The sequence below is a fragment of the Ovis aries genome, chromosome 15 (assembly GCF_016772045.2).
Source record: "Ovis aries strain OAR_USU_Benz2616 breed Rambouillet chromosome 15, ARS-UI_Ramb_v3.0, whole genome shotgun sequence".
Lineage (NCBI taxonomy): Eukaryota > Metazoa > Chordata > Mammalia > Artiodactyla > Bovidae > Ovis > Ovis aries.
Window position 1 is genome coordinate 30,819,188 of NC_056068.1, and position 24,794 is coordinate 30,843,981.

A 24,794-nucleotide genomic window follows, 5' to 3' on the forward strand; every position below is an offset into this window, starting at 1 on the left:
GCTCTGGGTGTTAGTTGCGGTATGTGGAACCTTCAGTCTCCGTTGAGGCATGCGGGGTCTTTAGTTGCTGCACGTGAGATCTTTAGTTGGCGGATGTGAACTGTTAGTTGCTGCATGTGGGATCTAGTTCCCTGACCGGGGTTAGAACCTGGGCCCCCTCCATTGAGAGCACGGAGTCTTAGCTGCTGGACCACCAGGGGAGTCCCCAGAAGTACCAAGTTTTAACCTATCTTTGCTACTTCCTCGCTGAGTGATTTCTGTCTATCACATGGCATGATGGGAGCTGGGAGTCATGAGGAGAGGTGGACATGGAAAATCCATCCCAAGCAAAATGCTGGTTTTAGGCGTGAGTATAGTAGCCGGACACGACTGAAGCTACTTGGCAGCAGCAGCAGCAGCAGCAGCAGCAGCAGCATAGTAGCCTTACTACCTTGGGACTGGTTACGAGACTTTACCTGTGCTATAGATTGCTGGTCCCCGCTTTCCACCGAGCCACAGCCTCCAGCTACAGCACAGATCTGTAGGAGGCCCAGGCTGGGAATTCCGGGTGTGGACACAGCCAGTGTGTGCTGGGGGCCCTCAGTCCCACCTCTGGAGTTGCCATAAGTCACATGCCCCTGCAGTCTGCTCCCTACCCCCATCCAGTCAGCCAACCTAGTCCATGGCCATGTAACCAAGTCAACTGTATGTGAAAAATCATACAGAAAATGCCTGATGATAGAGCGGACCGCAACTGTTAGCAGTAGAGCCTTCTCCCTATACCAGATCTTTCACTTGACTGTGAACTGCCAGAGGTCAAGCCCTGGATTGCTCTTTTGCCTTATTTCCTATTTTGTCTCCAGTCTCTATGCATAATAGGCACCGATGGTTTTTTAAAGAACTAATTGCCACGCAGTTTATCTCCTCTGCTGGGTGGTAAATGGAAGCTAAGACACGTGGTGGGATGTGTTAGGGTCTCCCATTAGGAAGAGAGCATGGCTCAGGATGAGAGGCACGTTGCATTCTGATCAGGGATGACCCAAGTTTTCATTTTAATTTCAGTGTGAGTGGTATTCTGCGGGCACGACTGAGCGACTTTACTTTCACTTTTCACTTTCATGCATTGGAGAAGGAAATGGCAACCCACTCCAGTGTTCTTGCCTGGAGAATCCCAGGGACAGAGGAGCCTGGTGGACTGCTGTCTATGGGGTTGCACAGAGTTGGACACGACTGAAGCGACTTGGCAGTAGCAGACTTAAAAAATTGAGATAAGAGGCATTGGGGGAAGGGAGATGCGTGAGCATGCCGTTGTCAAGAGAAGGGGAGAAAAATTTGTTTTCCTCCATATTCCAACTCGTTTAGGTTTATTTATTTATGCATGTATTTGGCTGAGCTGGGTCTTAGTTTCGGCATGCGGGATCTTTACTTATAGCATGAAGGATCTAGTTCCCTGACCACTAATTGAACCTGGGCCCCCTGCATTGGAAGCACAGAGTCTTAGCCACTGGACCGCCAGGGAAATCCTGAGGAGGGGAGGTGGCTTTTTAACATTAGATGTAGCCTTTGCAGCCAGGCAGGCTGAACAACACGCTGCAAGGAGGCCAGGAGGCTGCGTATATCTAAACACGCATGCGTGTGTGTTTGTTCTCTGCCAGCGCGTGGCCATAATGTTATCAGGTGGAAGCACTACTTACTGCATCCGTCGAGGCATGAGTGAAAATATCTACGTCAAGTCCAAGAACAGTCCTCTTTCTAATTTCAATTTTGCTCTTAAACTGGTCCTGTTAGATCATCCTTTATCCCCAAACAGGTGGCAAGAAGACACAGAGGGTCACTTTCATTTAATCCCGAGTTCGAGTGCAGTACACTGATGGGATGGCTGCATTTTACTACTGTGTGGCAAGAAGGTTATTCAATCAGGCTGTTGCTTTCTTCAACTTCATTCCCCCAAATGTGAACCCCTAATTTAGATTAGGTTTATAAAAGCTTCAACTTACCAGGGACCAAGGCTTCATATTGCCAGTTAGGTCATTTTATCTGACTCATCTGGACTGACCACAGAAGGCAATTTGATTTGCCTGAACTGCAGACCCGCTAACTCTTACTCCATGTCTGTGCATTCCTTGAACACATTTACTTGCATCTACCGTCCCAGGCATTGTGCTGTTAAGACAGCTTGGTTTTACCACGAACTGGTGATGAGCTTTCAAAGGATCTTAGAAAAGAGATGGCAGGTAAACTTAAGATCAAATATTCTTTGTGGATATACCTGAAGCAAATACAAAAAAGGAAGAAGCTAAAAATAAATCCAGGGGGTGAAATTCGTAGCCTCTTAGTGAAGGCAGACATGAAACAAGGGAGTAGCCCTAAGCTCCAATAAGCGTAAGCGAAGTCCAAAAAAGGGAGTAATTAATTCTTTGAGAAGGGACTAGACTGCAGGTCAGGAAGAACCTCTAGCAGAAAGAGATTCCTGAACTGAATTTGGAAAGGTAAATATGAACTTGTCTAGCTGTATGTGGGGTTGAGGGGAGGGAATGCGGGAATGGGCTTTGGGCGAAAGTCAATGTGTTAAGGGCAAAGAGGCGTAGCATGGGAGGACCAAGGACCGAGGACGTCCCTGGTGGTCAAGGGGCTAGGACTCTGTGCTCTCAATGCAAGGGGCCCAGGTTCGATCCCTGGTTGAGGAACTGGACTGTGCCACAATTAAGACCCGGCGAAGCCAAATAAACATAATTTTTTTCTTTTTTTTTTTTAATGAGAGGACCAGAGAACTAACTACAAGCATTTGGTATTGATGAAGTCTGAGAAGGGCGGTGGTGGAAACTGGGCTGTGGGACAGAAGTGAGCTGAGAGCTTTTATGTTGTGCTAAGAAGCTTGGGACTCAGTTTTACCTTAGAGGCTATCTCGAGTCACGAAAGGATTTTAAGCTAGGGATGAAGTAGCTGAAATGACAGCCATTTGTGGATGTGTTGGAGGGGGCCAGGGAGGTCAGTTAGATGACTGTTGCAATAGTTTCTAAGAGACAGTGATAGAAGATGGCATGTACTCCTAAGCAAGTGACAAGTCACACAGTCATCGTGTGCCCGAGTTGGCCCCACTTATGCAAGGGGTTCATTATGAACTTGGGATGAACCTTCAAAGGGACCTCTGGAAAAGACAGGTTAGTAAATTTAAGATCAGGAATTCTTTGGGGATATACCTGAAGCAAATACAAAGAAAGAGGTGCTAACATAAATCTAGGAGAACAAATTCCTTTCCACGGGCTTCAGTCACCAAAGCGCTTGAATCCACTGGGTTTAACCATGAGGCCCTAGCACACGGAATGCTGTCTGTCTAGCACAGCCCAGCAGCTGGCTGTCTGGGATGCTTCAGATGAGAGGTTCCAGGGGAGGGACCACCATTTCCAACCCTTCTATCTCACTCAATGCTGCAGCCTTGGAGATATTTCAGCTGAGCCAGCCTCATTCCCCTCCGACATAGCCCTGCTGTGGGATCCAAGATTATCAGGACCAGCCTCTCCACCCCATTCCCACCCACAATCAGGCCTGAGAACTTAGCTTGCCTGGAATTAAACTTTGATTGACAAGTGACACTGATTTTCAGGAGTAAAGAAAGTAGACACGGTCTTCCCTGGTCGTCTAGTGGTTAGGACTCCACGCTTCCACTTCAGGGGGCTTGGGTTCAATCCCTGGTCAAAGAACTAGGATTCTGCATACTGCTGCAAAAAGAGGACAGCAAGCAGCGATCACTCAGAACTCTGAGGTTAGCAGCAGAAGGAAGAGACAGCAGGTGGGTGGGGGACAGCCAGGGTGAGGCTGTAGACAGGCTTCTCTGGCATCACTGTTCACCTTCTGACTGCTAGCGGGCCTTGTGCTTTAGGAGACAGAGGCCTTAAGGAAGGGAAAGAAGGTCAGAATCATCTTTTCAAGAAGGTGAGAAACTGGGGTCCTCATTAGACCACAGTCAAGACCCATCAGCAATTCCGTTGCTCTCGCCAACAACTTCTCCCCCTCCCCGCCTCCAGTTATCAGGAGACAAAGGAATAAGATGAGACATTTCACACAGATGGTACTTTTCCTCCCAAACACTTAAGCCTCTATGGTCTTGCTCATCTCACATCTCTCCAAGAAAAGGCCCAGGATCCAGGATCGGCCTTTCAGAGTCTGAAGTACCTTCAGAGATTATTCAGTCTGCTTCCCTCATGTCTAGGGATGTGAACACTGAAGGGGAGGGATGTGAAGTCCCCTGCCCGGAGTGGATCCCAGGAATGCCCCTTGCACCTCCAGTGTGCTGTCTGCTTGGTCCATGCAGCCATGTGTCCACTTGGCAAATGAGGCCCTGCGTGAGAAGACGGAGGAGCTGGAATTAGATGGTTCTGTGGGGCTGATTCATCCGGGGGTGTGGCTGATTCTCCCCTGGGTGTGGCTGGTTTACTGGGGGTATCTTAAGCTTTAGCAGCTTTCTTATGTGAAATGTGATTAGGGTCATCTTCACACATACCTTGCAGAGTTGATGCAAAGGTTCCTGAAAACCACACCTGTTAAGCAGTATTGGTGTTTTCCCTAGCGAGCAGTCGCCATGCCCAGCTAGCGGAGGTGGGCATGGGAAGCCAGCACTCTTGCGACCCCTGTTCATCCCTGCAGCCCTGGGTGGCCGAGAAGTGGTAAGAGTGGGGTGGTGAGCCTGGGGAACGCAGCATCATCGTCCAGGTTTCAGCTTTTTATGCCCAAGACCCAACCCAGGACATCTGGGAACAAACCCTTCTCTGAGGACTGACTACCTTGCCGGTGGGCAGAGCGTTGAGTGCGGGCGGCTCAAGCCGTTGACGATGGCAAGACTCTGGGATGAGTGCCTTGTTTGTCCCAGACAGAGATCGTGTGGGTGGGAAAGGAGGAAGTCCCCCTCTGAGGAGGTCACATGTCCTCGGGTCTCCCTCCTCAGGATCCCCGATTCCCCAGCTCCTCCGGAGGACAGCGGTGATGTAGTACAATGAGCCATGGCGGCATGTCAGAAAGCTTTATTGCCCCCCTGGTCCTGATGCTCACTACCTCGTTTACCTGGAGCCCAAGGCTCCTGGGCTGGGATCCTCATCCGTGGCATGAGGATGACGGCTCCTCCAAAGATTTTTGTATTCATAAAATAGTGCCCTGGAACTACTAAGTGCAAGCCGTCTCTCTCCAGCCTCCTGGGACAAATTGTTCTTTTCTCTTCGCCGACTTCACACTCCTCTCCAGCCTAGCCACCACCGAGGCCACAGTCTCCAGAAACCAGCACGCTCTTCCCTTGCGCTGTTCCCCGAGAGCCCCACCAGGAGGCGCCCTTTGCCCGCCGAAGCGGGCCGGGCTCGAACTCCTCCGGGCCGGAGTGGGCACCCCTTTGCGCAGGGCGGTGCTGGGTGCGGGTTGCGCCCGGGGTCCCCCGGAGGTCGATCCAGCGCAGCGCCCGCACCGCGTCCTGCGGCCGCTTGGTCGCGCGCGTACCCCGCGACCCTGCTCGCAGCTGCGGCCCCGGCCCCGCGCCTCTCGTTCGGCCTCGGTCCCCGGGGCGGCGGCAAGTTTGCTCACGGTCGCTCGGGCCCCTCGCCGCCGCTCTCCTCCGGCGCCTGGGCCCCGAGCGCGCCGGGCTAGAGGGCTACGAGGGCGGGCGGGCGGCTGGGCGCTCGGGCCCCGAAGGGGCGCCCCCCCCCGGCCGGCGTGCGCGGGCCGCCGTAGTTCCCGCGCTGCCCGCCGGGCGGCGCCGCGCACCTCGGCCGCGCTCCTCCCGCGCTGCCGGCTCCACGCTCGCTCGCAGCCGGACACAGACTCTGCCTTCAGCTGCCGGCGGATCGCGCTGGAGCCGCCGCGGCGGCTGCGGAAGAAGGAAAAAAAAAAAAAAAAAGGAAAACAACAGCCCGGCGGCCGGCGGAGCAGCGCCCGGCCCGAGCTCAGCCCCCGGAGTGCGGAGCCGCCCAGGTAAGGGCAGGGCCCGCCGCGGCGCCCCCGGCCCGCACCTGCGCTGCCCCCGCGCCCCCCGCGTCCTATCCGCGCGGAGCCCCGCGCGCGCCCCCTCCCGCGCCCGGATTCCCTACTTCTGACGTCTCTGCCTCTCCTGCCCTCCGGGGCCGCGGCCCCGCACCCCGCCCCCGCCCCCACCCCCTTCCCGGCGCCCTTCCCTCCGTCTCCCGCCTTCAGCCAGCCTGTCCCCTGCACTCCGGTCTCTGCGTCTCCCGATCGGGCTCCGAACCCCCATCGCTCTGCGCCCGTAGTTCCTCCGGTCTCCATCCCCATTTCCCTCCCTCCGCATCCCTTCCCCGGGCTCACCGTCTTCCCGGTCGGGTCCTCCCTCTGCCCCCGTGCAACTCCCAGCCCTGCCTCTGCCCCCTGCAGGGATGACGGCCCCTTCCCCACCCCGGCGCTTCTCCCCCGCACCTCGTCACCCTCCGCTTCTCTGGTCGTCTCGGTCCCCGGCTACAGTGCCCCATCCCAGCCCGGAGCCCACGAAGCCCCCTCCTCCAGTCCTCGCTGCCATCTGCCTCGACTGCCCCCGACCCCTGCCCAGCACTCCGGCCACCCCCCCCCCCCCCCCAATCCTTCGCGCCGTCTCGCCTCGGGGAGAATAGCGTCGTATCAGAAACGACCCTCTTTTCCCTGGACTACTGAGGTTCCCACCCATCCCACCCTAGTTCACCCGAGTGGGAAGTGAGGGAGAAACTCTAGAGACCTGCATTTGGGCGTGTGATGGGGGAGGGGGCTGGGGCGGAGCGGGGGGGAGGGGAGCTGAAAGCGAGCTCCTCTCTAGTGAGGACTGGCGAGCGGTGAGCGGCTCAGACCTGGCCGGAGGAGAGGGCCAGCTTGCGACAGCTGGGACAGGGGTTTCTAGGCTCCGGAAGCACCTGTGTCTCTTTCGCTGGCTCCCTTGAGCTGAGGAAAGTGATGGGGGAGGAGTTGGAGCCCAGGGAGAGTTGGCGAGGGCCTTTGGGCTGGGAAGGCCCGCAGCCGGGAGGACCTTGGCCCTCTGGGCTGCCGGGCTGGCAGTGGCCGGGCAATGCGGCCAGCGTCTCCCCCTCCGGACCTCGGGCCGCACAGCTCTTGGCACCTCTACTTCATGCTGCCATCTTCCTCCTGGTGCTGTTGTCTGGTGATGCCATGAGGTGCCACCTCCCTGCCTCCCTCCAGTGGCTCTCCTGGGCATGTTCTCCCAAGGGCCTGGGTTGTCTGGAAAGCAGAGGGACCCCTGGGCTTGGCTGGGCCCCGGAGTCAGGCAGTGGACGCCAGTAAGGACCAGACGGAGACATCTCGGGACTGGCCAAGTGCCCGGAGCCTTGCCAGGGACAATGAGAACTGCCTTCATCTAAGCTCCCTGTGGGTCACCTGGGTGATGGGGTGCTTCCAGGAGCACCTGCCAGTGGTGGGTGTGGTATCCCCTGGGAGAGAGGCTGTCTGGGTTGACAGCGGGCCGCCAGAGAGAGGACTCTGGTCCTGTTTGCTCCCGGAGTGTCTGTGCTTATGTGATGGGCGAGGGCTGGGGAGAGGTCCTCTGCGCTCTGGTCCGACTCCGGGAGGAACCCTGGGAACTCCGCTGGGCGTCGTCAGGCTCTATTTGCTGAAGCTGCAGCTTGTGCCTCTTCATTAATCAGGTTTATTATTTTCCTCACTGGCTGGATGTGTTCCTCAAGGTCACGACCCTTTGGAGAGTTAATCTAATATGCACACATTACAGTGTCTGGGTTTGTTTAATTTTCCGTATTTTGTTCATTTCTCGTGGAGCGAGCCGTCCATGGAGCTGCGGCCCGGGCTTGCCCATCAGCCTCCAGCCTGCCTCTCCAGCTACATCCCTATCCTCCTCTGGACCTGCCAGCTGAGACCAAAGATGAATCTGGCTCCTGGAGTTCTTGGGAGAGCCTGGTGGAGGAGGGCAGGGGTTAGGGGAGGGGGGTTGAGAGGAGGTTCTGATTTTCTGTGTTTCCCCATCCCCCCCGCCCACCCTCCTAGGCATCTTGATCATTGGCTAGCATTTTCCCCAGCACCTGAAGTTCTTCCTAGAGACTGGCTCTGCTGCTTGGTCTGGCTTCCCAATGTGGTTTTCCCTGCGGATGGAGAGGGAACTTTGCCTGGTGGCAGAGAAGTGGAGACTCTGAGGAGAAGGTCCCAGCTTCTGGAGCATAGGATCTCCTGGACAGTGGGCCTCAGCTGTGCCTGGTGTGATTCTCAGCCCAACTGAGAGGCAAGAAAGGAAGGAAGAGGGCAGGATGACCTGTCCTGGGAGATAAGAAAAACTACTCAGAAAACAAGAGGAACATCGAATGTGAAGCTGGTTGCCGTGCGGCTGGTGCGGGTGGGCAGCAGGCAGAGAATGCGTGTGGGAAGCAGACGTCTCTTGCTGCTTCTGCACAGTACAAGGTGAATCCCTTACGTGGTGATTGAGTTCTGCAGTTTTCCAAATGCTTTTTAGAAAAATTACTCGATCTGAACCAGACAAGCGTTTTGTCTATACCAGTGCCCTTCGGGGAGGTGTTATTGATCCCCTGAAAACAGGCTCGAAGAGGTTAAACACCTCGTCTGAGGCTCTGCAGCCACACCTGAAGCCTCCGGACTCCCGGCCCAGCTCTTGTGCTGTTGTACGGGTGCTCAGTGACTGCAGCTGTGTCCGACTCTGCGCTACCCTATGGGCTGTAGCCTGCCTCTCTCCTCTGGCCGTGGTATCTCTCAGGCAGGAACACTGGAGTGGGTTGCCGTGACACCTTCCCGACCCAGGGATCGAACCTGAGTCCCTTTTGTCTTCTAGTATTGGTAGGTGGGGTCTGGACCACTGGTGCCACCTGGGAAACTACTTGTTGCTTTCTCAGTTCTTGCTGCTGTTCAGCCCTCCTTCTCCACATCCCAGGCTTCAGCCCTCACATTCGCCGGTGTCAGCTCAGCACCCCTCCTTGCTGGGGGCGCTGGCTCCCCGCCCCTGCCCCGGTCTGCAGCCTGGCTGGTCCAGGGTTCTGCATTCTCCCTGCCCCTAGACTGGCTGCACTGGCGCCCTGGCTGTCCTCCCCCCACCTCCCCAGCCCGTGGCTTCCTGTGGACCCCCGCCTGCAGAGTTCCCAGTTCTCCCAGGCACACGTCCTGGGGGCCTTGCATTCCTCAGCTCCCCCATCCCACCCTCCTGCACCTTGTCTCTCGAGCCTTGGTTCTCTGGGACACTGCTGGTGCCCAGCCTGACCTTTTCCCCTGGCTACTATCCCACGTGGGGCTTCAGCGGCCCAGCCTTGGGTTATAGTAACGTAGCCTCCTCCCTGGGCAGGCTGCAGGCACCTGGCCTCCACGCCTGCCTTCCGGCAAAGGATAGTGTTTGGAACATGTGATCGGGTCTTCAGAGCATCAGTGGTCCCCTCGGGTTCCTGGATGGAGTTCCCAGACTGTGGCCTGGAGTTTATGGCATCGACACGCTGGTCCCAACTCTGTGCCTCTGGACCTGACCCTCTGCCCTCTATCTGCCTACCCTCCCCCGAGGCACTCTATGCTTTGCCTTGTCCTTTCCTCCTCCTTTCTGCCCACCCACACCCTCCCCAGCCTTCAGGGTGCCTCTGGAGCCACACAAGGTATAGCCTTCCATCCCCAAAGTGTGACAGCTTCAGCAGCTCATGTCGGGCAGACCTGGGGTTCATATTCTGGTGTCACTCCCTGGGTGTGAACAAATTGCTTAACTTCTCTGAGCCTCACTTGCCTCACCTGTAAAATGGGAACAGTCTTTTCTGCCTGAAAGGCTTGTTGTTGGCATGAATGTGAGCAGAAGGGACTGCGGTTTGTCAGCCTAGGAGGTGCCCGGGGAGTGTCCCCAGGTGGCTCCTCCCACACAGCCTCTGTGGTTTAGCTCCCAGCACCTGCCTGCTGTCCCTGCTTGTCTCCCACCTGGATGGCCAGTCCCCTAAGGAACAAGGCCTTTGGTGCCTTGGCACATCCTCAACTCCAAAGGAGCAAGCCCTGTCCTTCAACATCCCAGAAATTGGCCCCTGCCCCTAGCAGAAATGTGAGAAATAGTTGTTTCTTGATTATAATATATGGTTACATAAAATAGGGTATGCCTTACCTGTAGCAAATCCAATAGGAAAAAACCATTTTAAGCCACAGTACCAGCTGAGAGAAATGGTGGGGAGGAAGTAGAGGCTCAATTTAATGTATTGCCTGCAAAGTTGGTTCATTTCTCTCGGTCACCCCGGAGACCCCGTGAATTAGATCTGATCATCTCTTACAGATGAGGAAGGGGGCCCGCAGAGGGCCCTGCGAGGTAGCCTACAGCTCAGGGAGCGCTCCAGAACCCCACTTCCTTCCCCTCGACTGAGGCCAGAAAAGGGGAAGAAGAGGCTGTTTATGAAAAGATACATCGCAGGTTTTCCTTCAGCAACTGAGCGTCTCTGTCACCTCTGTGCAGCCCAGCAGGGATTGGGGGGTTACCAGCACCTTGGGGAGGCAGGATCCCTTCCAGCAGGGTTATGAGCAGGTGGAGAGCACAGGCGGGCACATGGCGTGGTTGGTGCGGTTGGCATGTGCAGCATGGGCATGAACCTGCAGTGGCCGCTGGCCGAGCCAAGTGTTCACCCAGGGCTGGAGCGCAGGGATGCACAGGCTGAGTGGGGACGGGGGTGCCCTGGCACCTGGGTGATGGCGAAAGAGATGGGACAGGTGAGGCTGGGTCCTCTCGGTGGGGAGGAAGGCGGGCAGGGCTGGGGCAGAACTAACTGGAGTCTGCAGAACCCTGAGAGCCAAAGAGAAAAGGTTCAGCATCCTAGGGCAGAGGCAACTGGGTGCCCAGAAGGGGTGAGGGACCGGGATGAGGGTGACTGCAGAAAGGGGGTGCACTTGAGTGACATTTCCAAGGAGCGGCAGACGTGCTGACAGCTTGAGCACACAGATGAGGGAGCAGGAAGTGTCGAAGGGAACTTTGAGATTTCCAGCCTGGTTTTCTTTCGGGAACAAGGCAGCCAAGAAGGTAGGCAGGTCTGAAGGAGGCTGGGGAGTGTGTGCCCAGAAATGCTGGGAGGAGAGTGATGGGGCATTTAGGGGTCTTCCCGGGTGGCTCTGGGGTCCTAGCTTGCAGCTGAGCAGTCTTTTGCAAAGATGCATGCCTCAGGGCACCTGATGCCCTGGTGGCTGCTTCTAGGCATTTCTGATGCCTGAATTTCACCCCCCAGCCTGCTGGGCACCCTCTCGGTCCTCCTCTCCTGAAAGTGGGACCCTGTGCCCAGCACCCCTTCTGCCTGTCACCTCCAGGGGACCATGCCTTGCACAGAGCAGCTCTGAAATAAATATTAATATTTGTCTTATTTAAGTGGCCTCAACTCGTGTTTAACAAATGTCTGTCACGGAGACATGTTTGTGGAATATGGTGGGTGAGGAGGGCAAAGGAAGGCTGGGTGGGCCTTCAGCCTCCGGGAGCTGGGGCTCCTCCGCCACTCAGGGCCTCGAGCTCTGTGACTCTTCCTACCCTTTCTTGGCCTCTACTTGGTCCTGGACCTCCTTTTCCCCAGGATACGGGGATGGAACAGGGGTCTGGAGGACAGTAGGCCACCCTTTGTTGCTCAGTCCCGGGGTTGACACTGGCCTGCCCCTCCCCGGAGGGGTCCTGCTTACCCCCTCCTGCCTTCTCCTGCATTTCTCAGGGGGCAGTTTTCAGAGGAAGCAGGGAAAGCCAGGTGGCGGTGGAGTTTCTGCCAGGGGGCACCGGGGGTATTTTGGCCAAGGAAAGGCTGGCTGTGCACAGTCTGGCGGGGACATCTTTGTGCGTGTGGGGGCGTATGCTGTGGACCCGCGGGACAGAGCCAGCTTGGAAACGGGAAAACCAGGCTACTGATTGCCTCAGTTTCCTTTCTGTGATCTGGGCCGAATGATAAGGTCGACCTCACGGCTCCCAATTCAGCGAGATAATCATGTGAAGGCTCCTTGGGGGAGGGAGTCGAGAAGGGTGTGACCCCCTCAGGACAGAAGAATGATTGTGAAGTAAACACATATTTAGAATTGGAGTTTAAGGGCCAGAGTTAAAACAGAGGATTTAATAAAATGAGAAATCAATAGCCCAGAGGATGTTAAGTATAAGTGAGAGGCTGGTTACAGGGCACACTTAATAAAAAAAGAAAAGCTTGAGACGCCGAGGAGAAGGGACGCTGGAGTGGCTTCTGCCCTCAGCCTGGCGGGGCTCCCAAGTGGGCAGGCTGGGTTGAGGGATGAAGGGCTGCTGCTACCTCTTGGGGTCTGCTGTCTGTTCCTCTCTGCCTGAGCAGGGCACCCTGTCTCCCTTCCAGAGGCTGTGGGGGGCGGCAGTGTCAGCTCCTGGATCAGACTGCATGGGATTCCAACCCCAGCTCTTCCAGTCCCATGCAGAACGTGATACCCACCTGTGACGGTCTCAGCAGGTGCACCAAGTGCTTGCTAAATGGTCACAGTTGTTCTTGTTAGAAGTATGATTACATTTTCCTCTTTACAGAGTCTCTCCAGCCCTGTTCAGTTCTGAAGATGTTACGGAATACCATCCCTAGTCAGGTTGGTGAGAAATGGGGAAGCCTTATTGGGAGGCAGCACGGGTGTTTCTTAAGTCATCAGAGAAGTCTAGAGGGAGTTTAGTCCCAGCCCAAGGCAGAGGAGGGCCCTGAGGTCCAGGGAGCTTAGGTTAGTTGTCCAAGTTATAAGTCAGGAATCCACCGAGCTGAGGCATCCTTTTGTGGCCTCCACGAGGGAGGGAGAAGGGTGGGAGAGAGAGACTCAATCATTTGGTCCCATCCGGGCATCCCAGCAAAATCAGATTAGAACTAAAAAGGAGAAAGGTCTTGATTAAAAAAAAAATTTTTTTTTTTTCTTGGCTGCACCACGAGGCATGCAAGATCTGAGTTCCCTGACCAGGGGTCAAACGCACGTCCCCTACTTTGGAAGCATGGAGTCTCAACCACTGAACCTCCAGGGACGCGCCTGATCTTGATTCATTAAGGCAACAGTCTGTGAACTCCTTGAAGGCGGGGATACGGCCTTAGATTTTTGACTCTAGCACTCAGCTGACACATAGTAAGTACTCAATAAATACTTGTTAAATGGACAGATGACTTCACGACAATGCCAATGCCAATAATAACAGCTAATGTTCATTGAGTACTTATTATGTGCCAGGCATGATGCAAAGTGTTTTCCATATGGGATCTTAGTTCATTCTCTTAATAACTTTAAGGTACTATTATACCCATTTTACAGATGAGAAGGCTGAGATTCAGATCAGGTGATGAATTAGCCCAGAGTTTCATAGGAAGAGGTAGAGTTGGAATTTATACCCAAGCAGTCTGATTTCACACCTTGGGGGTAAAGTTTCTGTGTGTGCCTGTGTGGGTGCAGACACATGTGAGCACACAGGCACACGTATGTGAAATATGCGCTGACTCTCCCCTGATTTCCTAGACTCCCCTCCGGCTCCCTCACTCCCCTGTGGGCAAGGCCAGGCTCGGAGGAGGTGGCAAACTCTTGATGTACTCCAGTGCTTGTCTTTCCTTAGCCTGATTTCTCTGACCCCTGAGTGAAAGGCCACTGGCAGCACTGGGGAAACAAAGACCACCCCCAACAGAGCTCCTGCAGGGGTAGCTGATTGTATGCCAGTCTTACCCAACACAGAGGCTGTCCAAGTGAGGACCTGGCCTGGGTGCTGGAGGAGGGAGCCACGTGAAGCCTTAGCCAGACTCTCTCGTGAACCCAGAATTTTGAGCTCAGATGAGACGGGGCCCCACAAGGTCCTGGATCCCACTTGGCCCAGACCAGCAAGGGTCTGTGTGTTCATCATCCCCCCAGGGCCCAGGGTCAAGCTGCCATGCATGGCTGCAGGGTATGGGGAGCGGGTCTAACTGGGGTATATTGTACTCTCAGAGGCATGACAGGACATCTCTGGAGGAAATCTGAGGTGCCCTGCTCTTACGGTGTGGTTGTTAGGAATCTTTACAGCACCTTCCTGATCTAGTACTGTTTGTAAGGTTGCCAAAAAATGTTCCCAGCAAGGCTGGTGACAGGATTTCTCTCTGGAGGTAACATAGACTTTTTCAAAGGCAGAGAAGACTAAAGTGGATTTAGGGAGGGCCAAAAGACCCTCATGGAGTCTAGGGGGGTTATGGGTGAAGCTTATCACCGAGCCCACCCCACCCCCAAGCTTCCATCAGTCAGCACAACCAGCCCATTGCTGAGGCTGCCCATGCCAGTTCCTGGTGTGTATCACATATTCAGAGGCTTGTGATGTCTTGGAGATTTCTTCTCTCCCAGGTATCTCACATGGCCTCAAACCTGAAAGGTAGATGCGACAGGTAGGAATTATCATCCCGCACTTTCAGAATTTCAGTAACTAGTCAAAAACAAGAGTTTATGGGTTGAGAGGTTGGATCAGGATCCAGGCCTGCTGCCCCTTGCCTGGGGCTCTGTCCTATGCCTCAGACCTACTGAAGGCCACCGCAGCCTTTGCAGATGGTGGAAGCAGTGCTCTTCCCCAGGCTAAGAATATTGCACTGAATAAAGCAGCATTTGTCCAAGAATGATGATGCCTATTTTATTGCTGGGAAAACTGAAACACAGGGAGGTTAAATGAATCACAGAATCTTATTCCTGGAAGGAACTTGAGATCATTCAGTCAGCATCCTACCTGTGGACATCCCATTTTGTGGACAGAATCTCTGCTGGCTATTTCCCAGCCTCAGCTCACCCTCTTGCTTCCCTCTTCTCCTCCTCTTCTTCCTCCCCACCTTCTGAAATCTAGCTTTACTAAGCACATACTGTGTTACAGATACTTTTATGTATGTTTACTACTGTTTATTATAAGGTAGTGACTGCCATTCCCTGTCATCGTGGCTTCCCTGCTGGCTCAGTTGGTGAAGAATCCACCTGCAATGCAGGAGACCTCGGTTTGATCCCTGGGTGGGGAAGGTCCCCTGGAGAAGGAAATGGCAACTCACTCCAGTATGCTTGCCTGGAGAATCCCATGGACAGAGGACAGACAATAGTCCTTAGACAATAGTCCTTAGTCCAATAGATAAACAACAGTCCTTGTTGCTTATCTATTTTATATCTAGTAGTGTGTATCTATTCATCTCCTGTTCTCAACTTAACCCTCTTCTTCCCCTTTCTCAACCATACATTTGTTTTCTGTGTCTATGACTCTGTTATGTAAATAAGTTCATTTGTACAGTTTTTTAGGTTCTGTATATAAGTGACATCAGATGATATTTATCTTTGTCTGACTTATTTCACTTAGTGTGATAATTTCTAAGTCCATCAATATTGCTGCAAATGGCATTATTTCATTCTTTTTTATGGTGAAGTGATATTCCATTGTATCCTCTTTATCCATTCATCTATCGATGGACATTTAGGTTGCTTCCATATCTTGGCTATTGTAAATAATGCTGCCGTGAACACTGAAGTGCATGTATCTTTTCAAATTAGAGCTTCCATCTTTTCCATATGTATGCCCAGAAGTAGGGTTGCTGGCTCGTATGGTACTTCTGTTTTTAGTGCTTTAAGGAACCTCCATAGTGTTTTCCTTAGTGACTTTTCCAATTCCCATTCACACCAGCAGTGTGGGAGAGTTCCGTAGATGCTCTCGAAGTATTACTTTGATCTTCCAACAACCCTCAGAGGTAGGGACTGTTGTCTCATTTTACCAGTGAGTAACCTGAGGCTCAAAGAGGTTGCATAGCTTTTCCAAGGTATAAACTTGGCAGTCTCACCCATGCCCTTGACCTCTCATGAGGCAGGCTGCTCCTCGCCAGGTAGCTGTAAACGAGGGAGCATGTGGGAGCACCCAGCACACTGCCTGGCATGCAGAAGGTGCTCAGGAAATGCTAGTGATTCTCTCCTAAAAAATATCAGAACACTTTGCCTTATGCTGAGCCAAATCTACTCCTCACAAATCCTTTTCCTGCACCCCTCCTTGGAGCCCTGTAAGGTACTCTACCCTTCTTCTCCTTCCAGTCCTGGGGGTATGAAGAGCCCTTATGAGCAAAAGGCGAAGCCTCCTCCTACCTGGGTTTCTGCTCAAGACTCTTTCCCACGGAGACTTCCCTGGCAGTCCAGTGGTTAAGACTCCGAGCTTCTGCTGCAGGAGGGCACGGCTTTGATCACTGGTCGGGGAACTAAGATCCTACATGCTGTGTGGCGTGGCCAAAAAAAAAAAAAAAAAAAAAAAAAAGGCTCTTCCTCAAACTAGAGTAGCCTAGCAGGAAGATGATGGCCTGGAGCGGAGGGGGCGGGGTGCTCTGAGAAGCCTACAAGGCTGGCACTGGCCTGGAGGGCAGGTAGGCGCCCGATCCTTGGTCACGTCCGTTCCTAGCACACACTTCTCAGGCGCCTCTTGGGTGCCAGGTCTGGCCACAGGGTGGGCTTCCCTGCCCCTAGGGCTGGGAGCACAGATATCTTCTGAATCTGTCAGAGTCTTGGGTCCTGGGGACCGGGGCCTGAGGACTGAGGTGACAGCCTGCTCCTGTGAACTTCTGTGAGGCCACGTGAGGCTGCAGACACCCCGGGAAGGCCAGAAAGTTCAGGTGACCCAAGTCTCAGGGTAAGCAACTGGGTGGAGAAAGCTCACCCAGGTGATCTGAATGAAAACAGCACCATACCTTTCTCCTTTGAACAGTAGGTGTCTTGCCAGAGTCCGGAGTAAATAGTCTGGAACGTGAGATGTGCCAGGTAGGGTGCAGACCGGAAGCAAACAAGGCGATTGCACCAGGTGAGCCGTGGAAAGTCAGCTGAGGATGTGCGTTTCCATCAGCACGAGGCTGGCTCTCCCCCTCAGCCCCTTCTCAGGGGAGGTGGTGAGCAGAGGGGAATGCTCGGGGCTTGACCTTGGGCCTCAGAAGCTGGAGTGGACCTTTGTCCCGTGTTCCTGGGTCAGGAATGTTGCCCCTCTTGTCACGTCTCCAGTGTCCATCCTCAAATGTTCCGGCAAATCCTCTTTGCAACTTACACCATAGGGCTCACTGGTTCCATTTGACCCAGGAGATTACAGATACTCCTGGGTAACCTGCAGCCACACAGCTGGACCATGGCATCGCCCCTTTCCTCTGTATCTGTGTCTTCTCATGGTGGCCAGTGCCTCTCCAAGGACCCAGTAGGTGTCTCTGCTTGAGCCTCCAGCCCTGGCAGGGGAGGAACTTAAACAGCCCACCAGTTGCAGAGGGTCCAGGGCAGGAGACTGTGTGGCCAGATGCTTCAGGAAGGTCAGCAGAGGTCATCATCTGTCTCCTTAAGAGATGAGCTCCAGTGGCACAGGGGCTGGGTCTGTGTCTCAGCATTGCCTCCCCAACAGCTTGGATGGTACCAGCTTCTAATAGACATATTTTTGAAAGAATAGCTTCTTCTGGGAGCCCCTTATGTGCAGAGGCCCTGGATGGTGGAGTCTGGGGCTAGCAATGAGCCTCGGCTCTGGAAAGATGGGATTGGCAGCTTCAGCTCACAGCGTGTGGATCCAAGGTCCACCTGGACCGTATCCCTAGGTGCCTCACTCCCTCCTGGCGTCAAGGGCCGAGGGGGACTGGTCGAGGGTGTTCAGTGAGAGTGGGGGTGGCATGTGCAGTGAGAGCTGACTTCACTCCTGGGAGTCAGGAGGGGACTGGGGAGCAGAGGCCCGAGCCCCAGGGGTGCTAACCTACACACGCACGGTATGAGCCGGGGATGGTGTGCCCCCAGAATTTCATTTCTTCCTGGTAGAACTTTTGTGGGAGGGTGCCAGGCAGGTGGGTGTAAGGACTGTGGGGGCAGAAAACCTGGGAGAAGACTGCCTTTTGTGGGGATGGAAGCCCCAGGATTCGGGGCGTGAGCTGTGGCCCTGTCTGCCCTTTCAGCCCCTGGATCTCAGGCACAGTCTGGCACTGAACGTGGATACAGAGTCCCAGTGACGCCTGTTGCTTGGTACCACTGTGTTCAGCAGTGTCTGCTGGGTCTGCTCCTGGGCCCGCTCCTGGGCCCACTTCTGCTGATGGGCGGTGGTGCCTGCAGGGTAGGGTTGAGAGGGGTCTGGGGCCAAGGGTGGGCTCCCTGGGACAGAACTTGGGTTGACTTGGGATGTCTGCCAGGGGCCCAGGGTACAGAAAATCTGTCCAGTTGAATTTAGTCCAATCAGCTCGTTGTTTTTTCCTAGACTTTACTTTATGTTTAAAAATTACTTCTTCATTTATTTTTGGCTGTGCGGGTCTTCGTTGCTGTGCGGGCTCTCTCCAGTTGGGGTGAGTGGGGGCTGCTCTCTAGTTGCGATGCTCGGGCTTCTCCCTGCGGTGGCTTCTCTTCTTACGGAGCTCGGGTGCTAGGCCCATGAACTCAGTTGCTCCGTGGTGTGTGGGATTCTCCCAGACCAGGGTTCGAACCCATGTCCCCTAACCACTAGACTACTGGAAGTCCCCGATCTGCTCATTTTACAATCGAGGAAAGCAAGACCCAGAGAGAGGAAGAAGCTGGCCTGAGGTCACATGACTTGCAGCATCAGGATTTGAACTGGGGGCCCCTGGTTCTTCCTTGTCTCCCAGCTCTCACTAAACTGGCTCTCCAGGAGCCTCCTCTCACAGCAGGGGAGCAAGCACCCTGCTCCAGTGACCCCTCCTGGCTGGCCCGATTCATGGCTACTCCCACCTTCCCAGCTGCTAGCCCACCCTGTGTGTCCTGGGCAGGGCAGGGAATGAGCCCTGGAGCAGGCCTTGCCCTCTGGGACTTGTGACCCCAAGAGGTGCGTGGAGAAGAGAAGGCAAAGATTTTGTGCAAACCCACAGGAGTGAGTAAACACACCCCCCAGGGACAGGGATATGTTCAGTCAGCAGTATGGTAAGACCCCCAGTGTCCAGGTTGCAATGGGCAGCAGGGGGCAGGCAATCCCAGGAGGCTTCCTGGAGGAAGGGGTTCACCCCCCCCCCACACACACACAGATTGTTAGGGGGTGTGGTCTAGTGTGATGTGTGGGATGTAGCCTGGTGTGGTGGAATAACAGGAGAGGGCCTTGGCCAGCCTGGAGTTGGCAATGCCACCTCTTTACTTCCTGTGTGTGCGTGCGTGCTAAGTCGCTTCGGTCAAGTCTGACTCTGTGTGACCCCATAGGCTATAGCTGGCCAGGGTCCTTTGTCCATAGGATTCTCCAGGCAAGAATACTAGAGTGAGTCACCAAGCTCTCCTCCAGGGGATCTACAGCCTTGGACAAGTTTGTTACCATGTCTGACGCCTCTGTTTGCTCAGCAATAAAATGGGGGTAATAAAAGAGCTAATCTCCTCAGCCTTGGGGAAGAGCAAATTGGATAACATCTATGGAAGGGCTTCTTAAGTAAGGTGCTTTCAGTACGTACTATACTACTTTATATATAAGATTCGAGAACAGGAAAATAAATCTCTGGTAACAAGTCAGGATAACAGTACCCTTGCAGGAGGCATGGGGGTGCAGGGGGCTCTATGATACTGATAATGCTGTCTCTTGATCTGAGAGCTGATACCTTGGGAAATTCATGGAGCTCTACACTTAATGTGCACTTTTCTGTATAAACATTACACTTTGATTTCAAAACTTTTTCTTAAAAAAGAAAAAAATTTGGGGGGCTCCAAGGCTTATAGGGGATTTCCCCAGCAGGCCAGTGGTTAAGATTCTGCCTTCCAATGCAGAGGGCATGAGTTTAATCCCTGGTTGGGGAACTAAGACTCATATACTGTGTGGTGCAACCAAACATTTAAAAAAGAAGAGGGGGAAAAAAAAAAAGTGGTTAGAATGGCCAGACACTCGGCAGAGTGTCCTTGAGGAGGCCTGGAATGCTGTTGGTAGAAATGGCTGGTTTCTGTGGAATGTTCCAGGCAGTGTGTTACTGGTTTCACATGCACTTCCTCCCCTAATCCTTCTAACAGCCACGTTTTACAAGGAGGGAAACGGAGCCTCAGAGAGGTTCTGTAAGTTGCCCAAAGTCACATAGCCATCTTGGGGCAGAGGGGGGCACAGACCAGGTGTGACTCCAGAGCTGCCCTCTTGGTGAAGCATGAAGGACCTAAGTGTTGCCCTGACCCTTCCTCAGCTAGCTGGAGGGTGGCTCCTGGGTCTGTGTTGTCTTTTTTGTCTCTGATGATGCCAGAGTTCTGCTGGCTTGCAGCTTGTGGTGGAAGATGCAGAAGGGCGCTGCTCCCAAGCTGGTCCCAATCTGGAGATGCCCTCAGAATGGGAGTAAGGGGGCAGCCGGAACCAGATGGAAGCACTTGTCTGGAGAGCTGCAAGATCACGCAGGCAGGGTGGGGTGGGCGGCCTCTGAGGGTCCTGGTGGGGAGGGTGCTGTACAGGGCAAATGATGCCTAGCTCAGTTTGAAACCTCCAGGGCAGATCCCTGCCAGGTGAGAGGGGAATGGCTGGAGAATTTCTCCTGCCAGCAGCCAGGGGAAGTGGGGAGCTTTTCTGCATAATGCGAACCCCCTTAGCACCTCTCCAGCCCCAGATGGGGGATTTGCATCTTCGCTGGGCCTTACTGCTCCCCTGAGGAGCCTGGGGCATGAGTGCAGGCACTTTATTTGTTGCCTTTATTCTTAGCCCCACTCAGACTAAATGGCCCTGCCCTGCAGCCTTGTCTAGAGGGAGACAGATTCCATTGTGTTAGCCTTTATATGCAACTGGCAAAGTAGATAAAGCCTTATTGTTGTCCAAAATTTCCAATCAGATGGGAAAATGAGGGCTCCCGGCATCATTCAGGTGTGCTGGAGGAGAGCAGACAGCAGAACCCCTCAGCTCCTCTGGGAGGCCTGCCCTGATTAACCCCTTCAGCTCTTGATGGTTACAGCCCAGCCCTTAGCAAGAAGGCACATACTCTGATTAGAGTAAGCACAGTAGCGAGTTCTGGTTCTTTGTGATGGTTTATGTCTAAAGTCTGTCTCCAGTTCATTGATCCTGTTACTCCCATTTGGCTGGAGGTTGGCTGAGGGCAGGACTGTGAGGACCCTTCCCCTGGGCCTCCCTTAGAGATTCCATCCATGTAACCAGTGCCAGTCTGCAGTGCTGGCTGCAGTTTCCCAGTGCAGAGTTGACTCTCTGCCTCAGGACCTTTGCACGTGCTGTTTAGCTGCCTGGAACCCCTTCCGCCACCTCCTCTCCTTTTGCTTCTTCATCCTCTTCCAGGAAGCTCTTTGCTGTAACCTGAATGGGGCGCCTCTTGCTGCTCTGGCTCCTCCCATGCTCCTTGCCACTGGAGCTCTCCCCAGCTGGCACTGTAACTGCCTGTTCACAGGGGGCACTGAGCTCTGGGAAGCCAGGGATGGGATTGGGCTGTCACATCCACTGCTGTGCCATAGCCCATAACTCAGAGGATCTTGCTGAATGTTTATTGAAAGAAGTGAGGCCGCTGAGCACTGAAGAGAGGAGTCAGTCCAGAGCTGCTCTCTGGGTGCCCAGCTGCCCTGGAAGGAATGCCTGTGGCTGTGACTCCCTCTAGCGGAGTCTGAGACCTCAGACAGCTATAGAGCAGGAGCCTGGAGCCCAGTGTGGGTACCAGTGGCTGCATCTGTCTTGCTCAGTGCTGAGCGTCTGACATCCGCCTACAGGTGCTGCATCCGAGTGTCCCATGGATTTGCCTGGAAATTCAAATGTGTCAGCCCCCTGTGGGGATTGGGGGTGGCCAGGAAAGGAGATGCCCATCCTTCATCCTTCTAGGGAACTGGGTGGAGGTGGTTTCAGATGGCCTGGCCTCAGCCACTGTCCCCATTGTGTGCAAATGGCTTACAGGAGTTTCGCATCCAGTTTCTCATTTATTCCCTCCAGCAACCCTGGGAGAAGCATGTTATTGGCCCATTTTACAGATAAGGAAAAGAAAGTTCAAAGTGGTTAAGTGGGCACAGCCCAGGTGACGTAGCTGGTAAGCAGCGGAGCTGGGATTCAGTTTGTCTCTTTCAGCATACAGCGCCTCTCCCCACCCCACCCCCTGCCCCTCAGCTCTCCTTCCTCTTAGGTGGCTCAGTGCCTGCTCAGGAGCCAGGGAGCCCCAAAGTGTGAGTCCTCAGAGCACCCCCATCCTTGCTTGGCACCTGAGAGTCCATGACCTTGGAAGGTCCGTGTCCTGATCAAGTGGGGAGGAAGTCTGGCTTTGACAAATAGCCCTGTGGTCCCAGGACAGGCAGGGCTAATTCAAGTGCAAACCATGTATTAGTATTTATTCCTCATGCTCCACTGCTAATAAAATTTGAGTTTTAAAAATAATGGTGAGCAAATGAATTGGTCGATGGCCTGTGGGGAGAAGATGCAGAAAGGATATTTCATGGAGACATGTGACAGGGGGACCAAGCCACGGCGGGTTCCTTACTGGGGTGGGGGTGGGAGGGCTTATTTTGGGGAACAGCTCTCCACTCCTGGTCCAGTTTGAGAAGTCGTTAATCTGCATGTTAAAATTTGTTGAAAGTACATTTGCCAACTGCGACAGCGTCTCCAGGCTGAGGAGGTGGCTGTTGGCTGGGGAAATAGCTCTCCAATGTCTATTTCAGTTATCTGTGCTTAAAATCTGTAATTTGGAAAGCTGCTTCCTACAAGGTCCCATGACTGCCATCCAGCGCGTGCCTCCGTTTCTGACACCTAAGTTATAGAGCTGGTCAGGTTCTGCCAGGCAGGGCAGAGACCTAAGAAGGTTCTAAGAAAAATGTAGGGACGTATCATAGGTTCCATGATGCCTGGAAATTAGGAAGAGAGAGAGGGGGCCCCGGAATGGGAGAGGGGATTCAGACCCACCCCCCTCCCCTGCAATAGATAGCACCTCTGTCCCTGTGATTCATCGGTTCCGCTGTGCCTCAGGAGCATCACGTGCTGTAAAAAGCATAGTTTAAGAAAGATAGGACCTGCTACTGTGTGACTTTGAGCAAGTCATTTATCCTCTTGGCAATTTAGTTTCCTCATCCATACAAAGCGAGTGATGAGAACTGCGGGGCTGGCTTCATAGGATCCAGAAGGAAAACAGGACTGTGTAAGTAGGGGGATATGACAGTCCTTCAGGTATTAGCAGACAGGCTCCTGCTTCCCGCAAGAAATTGCTTTGCTTAAAGCTGGGCTTTGGAGGGCTTAGAGAATGTGAGGGGATTTGGGATTTGCGTGTCTAGGTAGTACCTGCAACACCTTTCAGATTTCATCCATCAGCCGTGATGGACAAGGAGAGGCATGGCCCTCCCTGCCCCGCCCCCTCCCCCCTCCCTGTCCCCACATGGGCGTCAGCTCTGTGGCACTGCCCGAAGGATCGCTGAGACGTCAAGAGTGCCCGCGCTGTGGACTCAGCACTCGGCACACTGCTCCCCAGTTCTCAGCCAACCTTGAGGTGGGCACCAGTATTAACCCACTTTACTGGAGCAGGAAGAAACTGAGGCCCAGAGCAGTGAGGGGGCCGCCCAAGGTCACGGTTAGATCTGAGCTCGGCCTGCTCCTTCAGCATCCTGCCGCTTCGAGGTTCTGGCCCACGCTGCCTCGCCAAGGTGGGGTCAGTGACCTCGGGGTGTCCCCGTGGAGTGGCTGCCATCCCCACTTCCTCTCTTTTACCCCCAAGTGGAGACTCTCCTCCTGCCCCAGCATCCAGCATCTCAGGATGCCCTGAGCATGAAGAAAGACTTCAGTATCCCTGGCAGGTATTTTACCTTCTGAGTACCGTGAACTCCAGGGAGCAAGACTTCCAAAGGGCAGGCTGGGGTCATGGCTGCTTGGACCCTGGGCTGCAGATGCAGAGATGGTTGCCTGATTCTGATTCTGACCTCTGGGAGTCCTTTGAGGCTCCTCCCAGTTCCAGAAGTGGCCTGGTCCTGCTGCTCTCAACATCCTTTCCCCTGCCCTGAGGCCAGACTCTGAGTGTCCACGCAGGCCCACCCTTCACCCCCTGCGTCTTTTGATCTGGCTGATCCCGTACCATTGAGTCTGCCCCAGGCATGGACTCTGTGGCCTGGTGGCCCTGTGATGTTAGCAGGGGAAGTCCAAACAGCTGGGAGGCCTTGAATCCGAGACCTTGGCAGTGGGGGGAGTGGGTATTGTTTAGACATTTTGTGTAAATTAGTATTATTGTAGCTGTTAATTGAATGTCCATTGACTGCCTGTCAGAGGTTTGATTTAATCTGTCCTTCCCCCCTGAGCCTCGGTCCACTGCTTAAACAGTTTGCTTGACTTGTGCTCATTTTTCTTTCCCTGATGTGGTCTCCTTCCTTGCATCACAACCTGAGTTTCATCTTATTGGCTTCATAATGAGCATCTTCCATTTTCTGGCACTGACTTTGGCCTCCATGTGGCCCCTAGTCCCTCCCAAGTGGATTCCCAAGAGTCATTCCTTAATTGGAGACATAGAGTCAGACATAGAGTCAGCCTGTTTCTTTGAGGGCTTTAAGTGCTTTGAGATGTTTTCTGGAAGGGAGTGGCCGGGAGACTTAGGGGACGAGTCCCGGTTTTGCCTCATTCATTCATTCAGTGAGACACCAGCTCTCTGCCAGACTCTGTGATCGGCACTCAGGGGACGAGTTCCTGCGTTTAGCCCTCTGTAGGAGAGACGTGAACAGCTGACCCAGTGCAGCATGATGGTCAAGGCAGGGGGCCATGGGGACACTGAGAGGACATTGAAATCAGATGTGGGCAACAGGAAAGGCTTCGTGGAAGAGGAACAGTGCCTGCAAAGCAGCTTGAGCTCTTCATTCAGAAGACAAGGAGGAGTTAGCCTGGCAAAGGGCACCCCAGGCTGAGGAAGCGGTGGGTAACGGCGGGGTTCCTAAAGAGGTAGCTGAGAGGGACTGATAATCATTACAGTGATGATAATATATTGAGACTCACTGAGCATCAGGCAGTGTCCAGGGGCTTTCCTTGGATTATCTAGTTTAGTTCTGATAACAACCCC

The 24,794-nt window shown here is 54.0% G+C and overlaps 1 protein-coding gene across 1 annotated transcript in view; it reads left to right on the top strand.

Moving 5' to 3' along the window:
* Nucleotides 1-24,794, top strand: part of LOC121816658 (putative HTLV-1-related endogenous sequence) — a 69,405-nt gene that overhangs the window by 3,157 nt on the left and 41,454 nt on the right. Inside the window, exons 2-3 of the mRNA XM_042232819.1 lie at nt 4,547-4,643; nt 5,215-5,931. Coding sequence (XP_042088753.1) covers nt 4,547-4,643; nt 5,215-5,931 — 814 coding nt within the window. The remainder of the gene's footprint in view (nt 1-4,546; nt 4,644-5,214; nt 5,932-24,794) is intronic.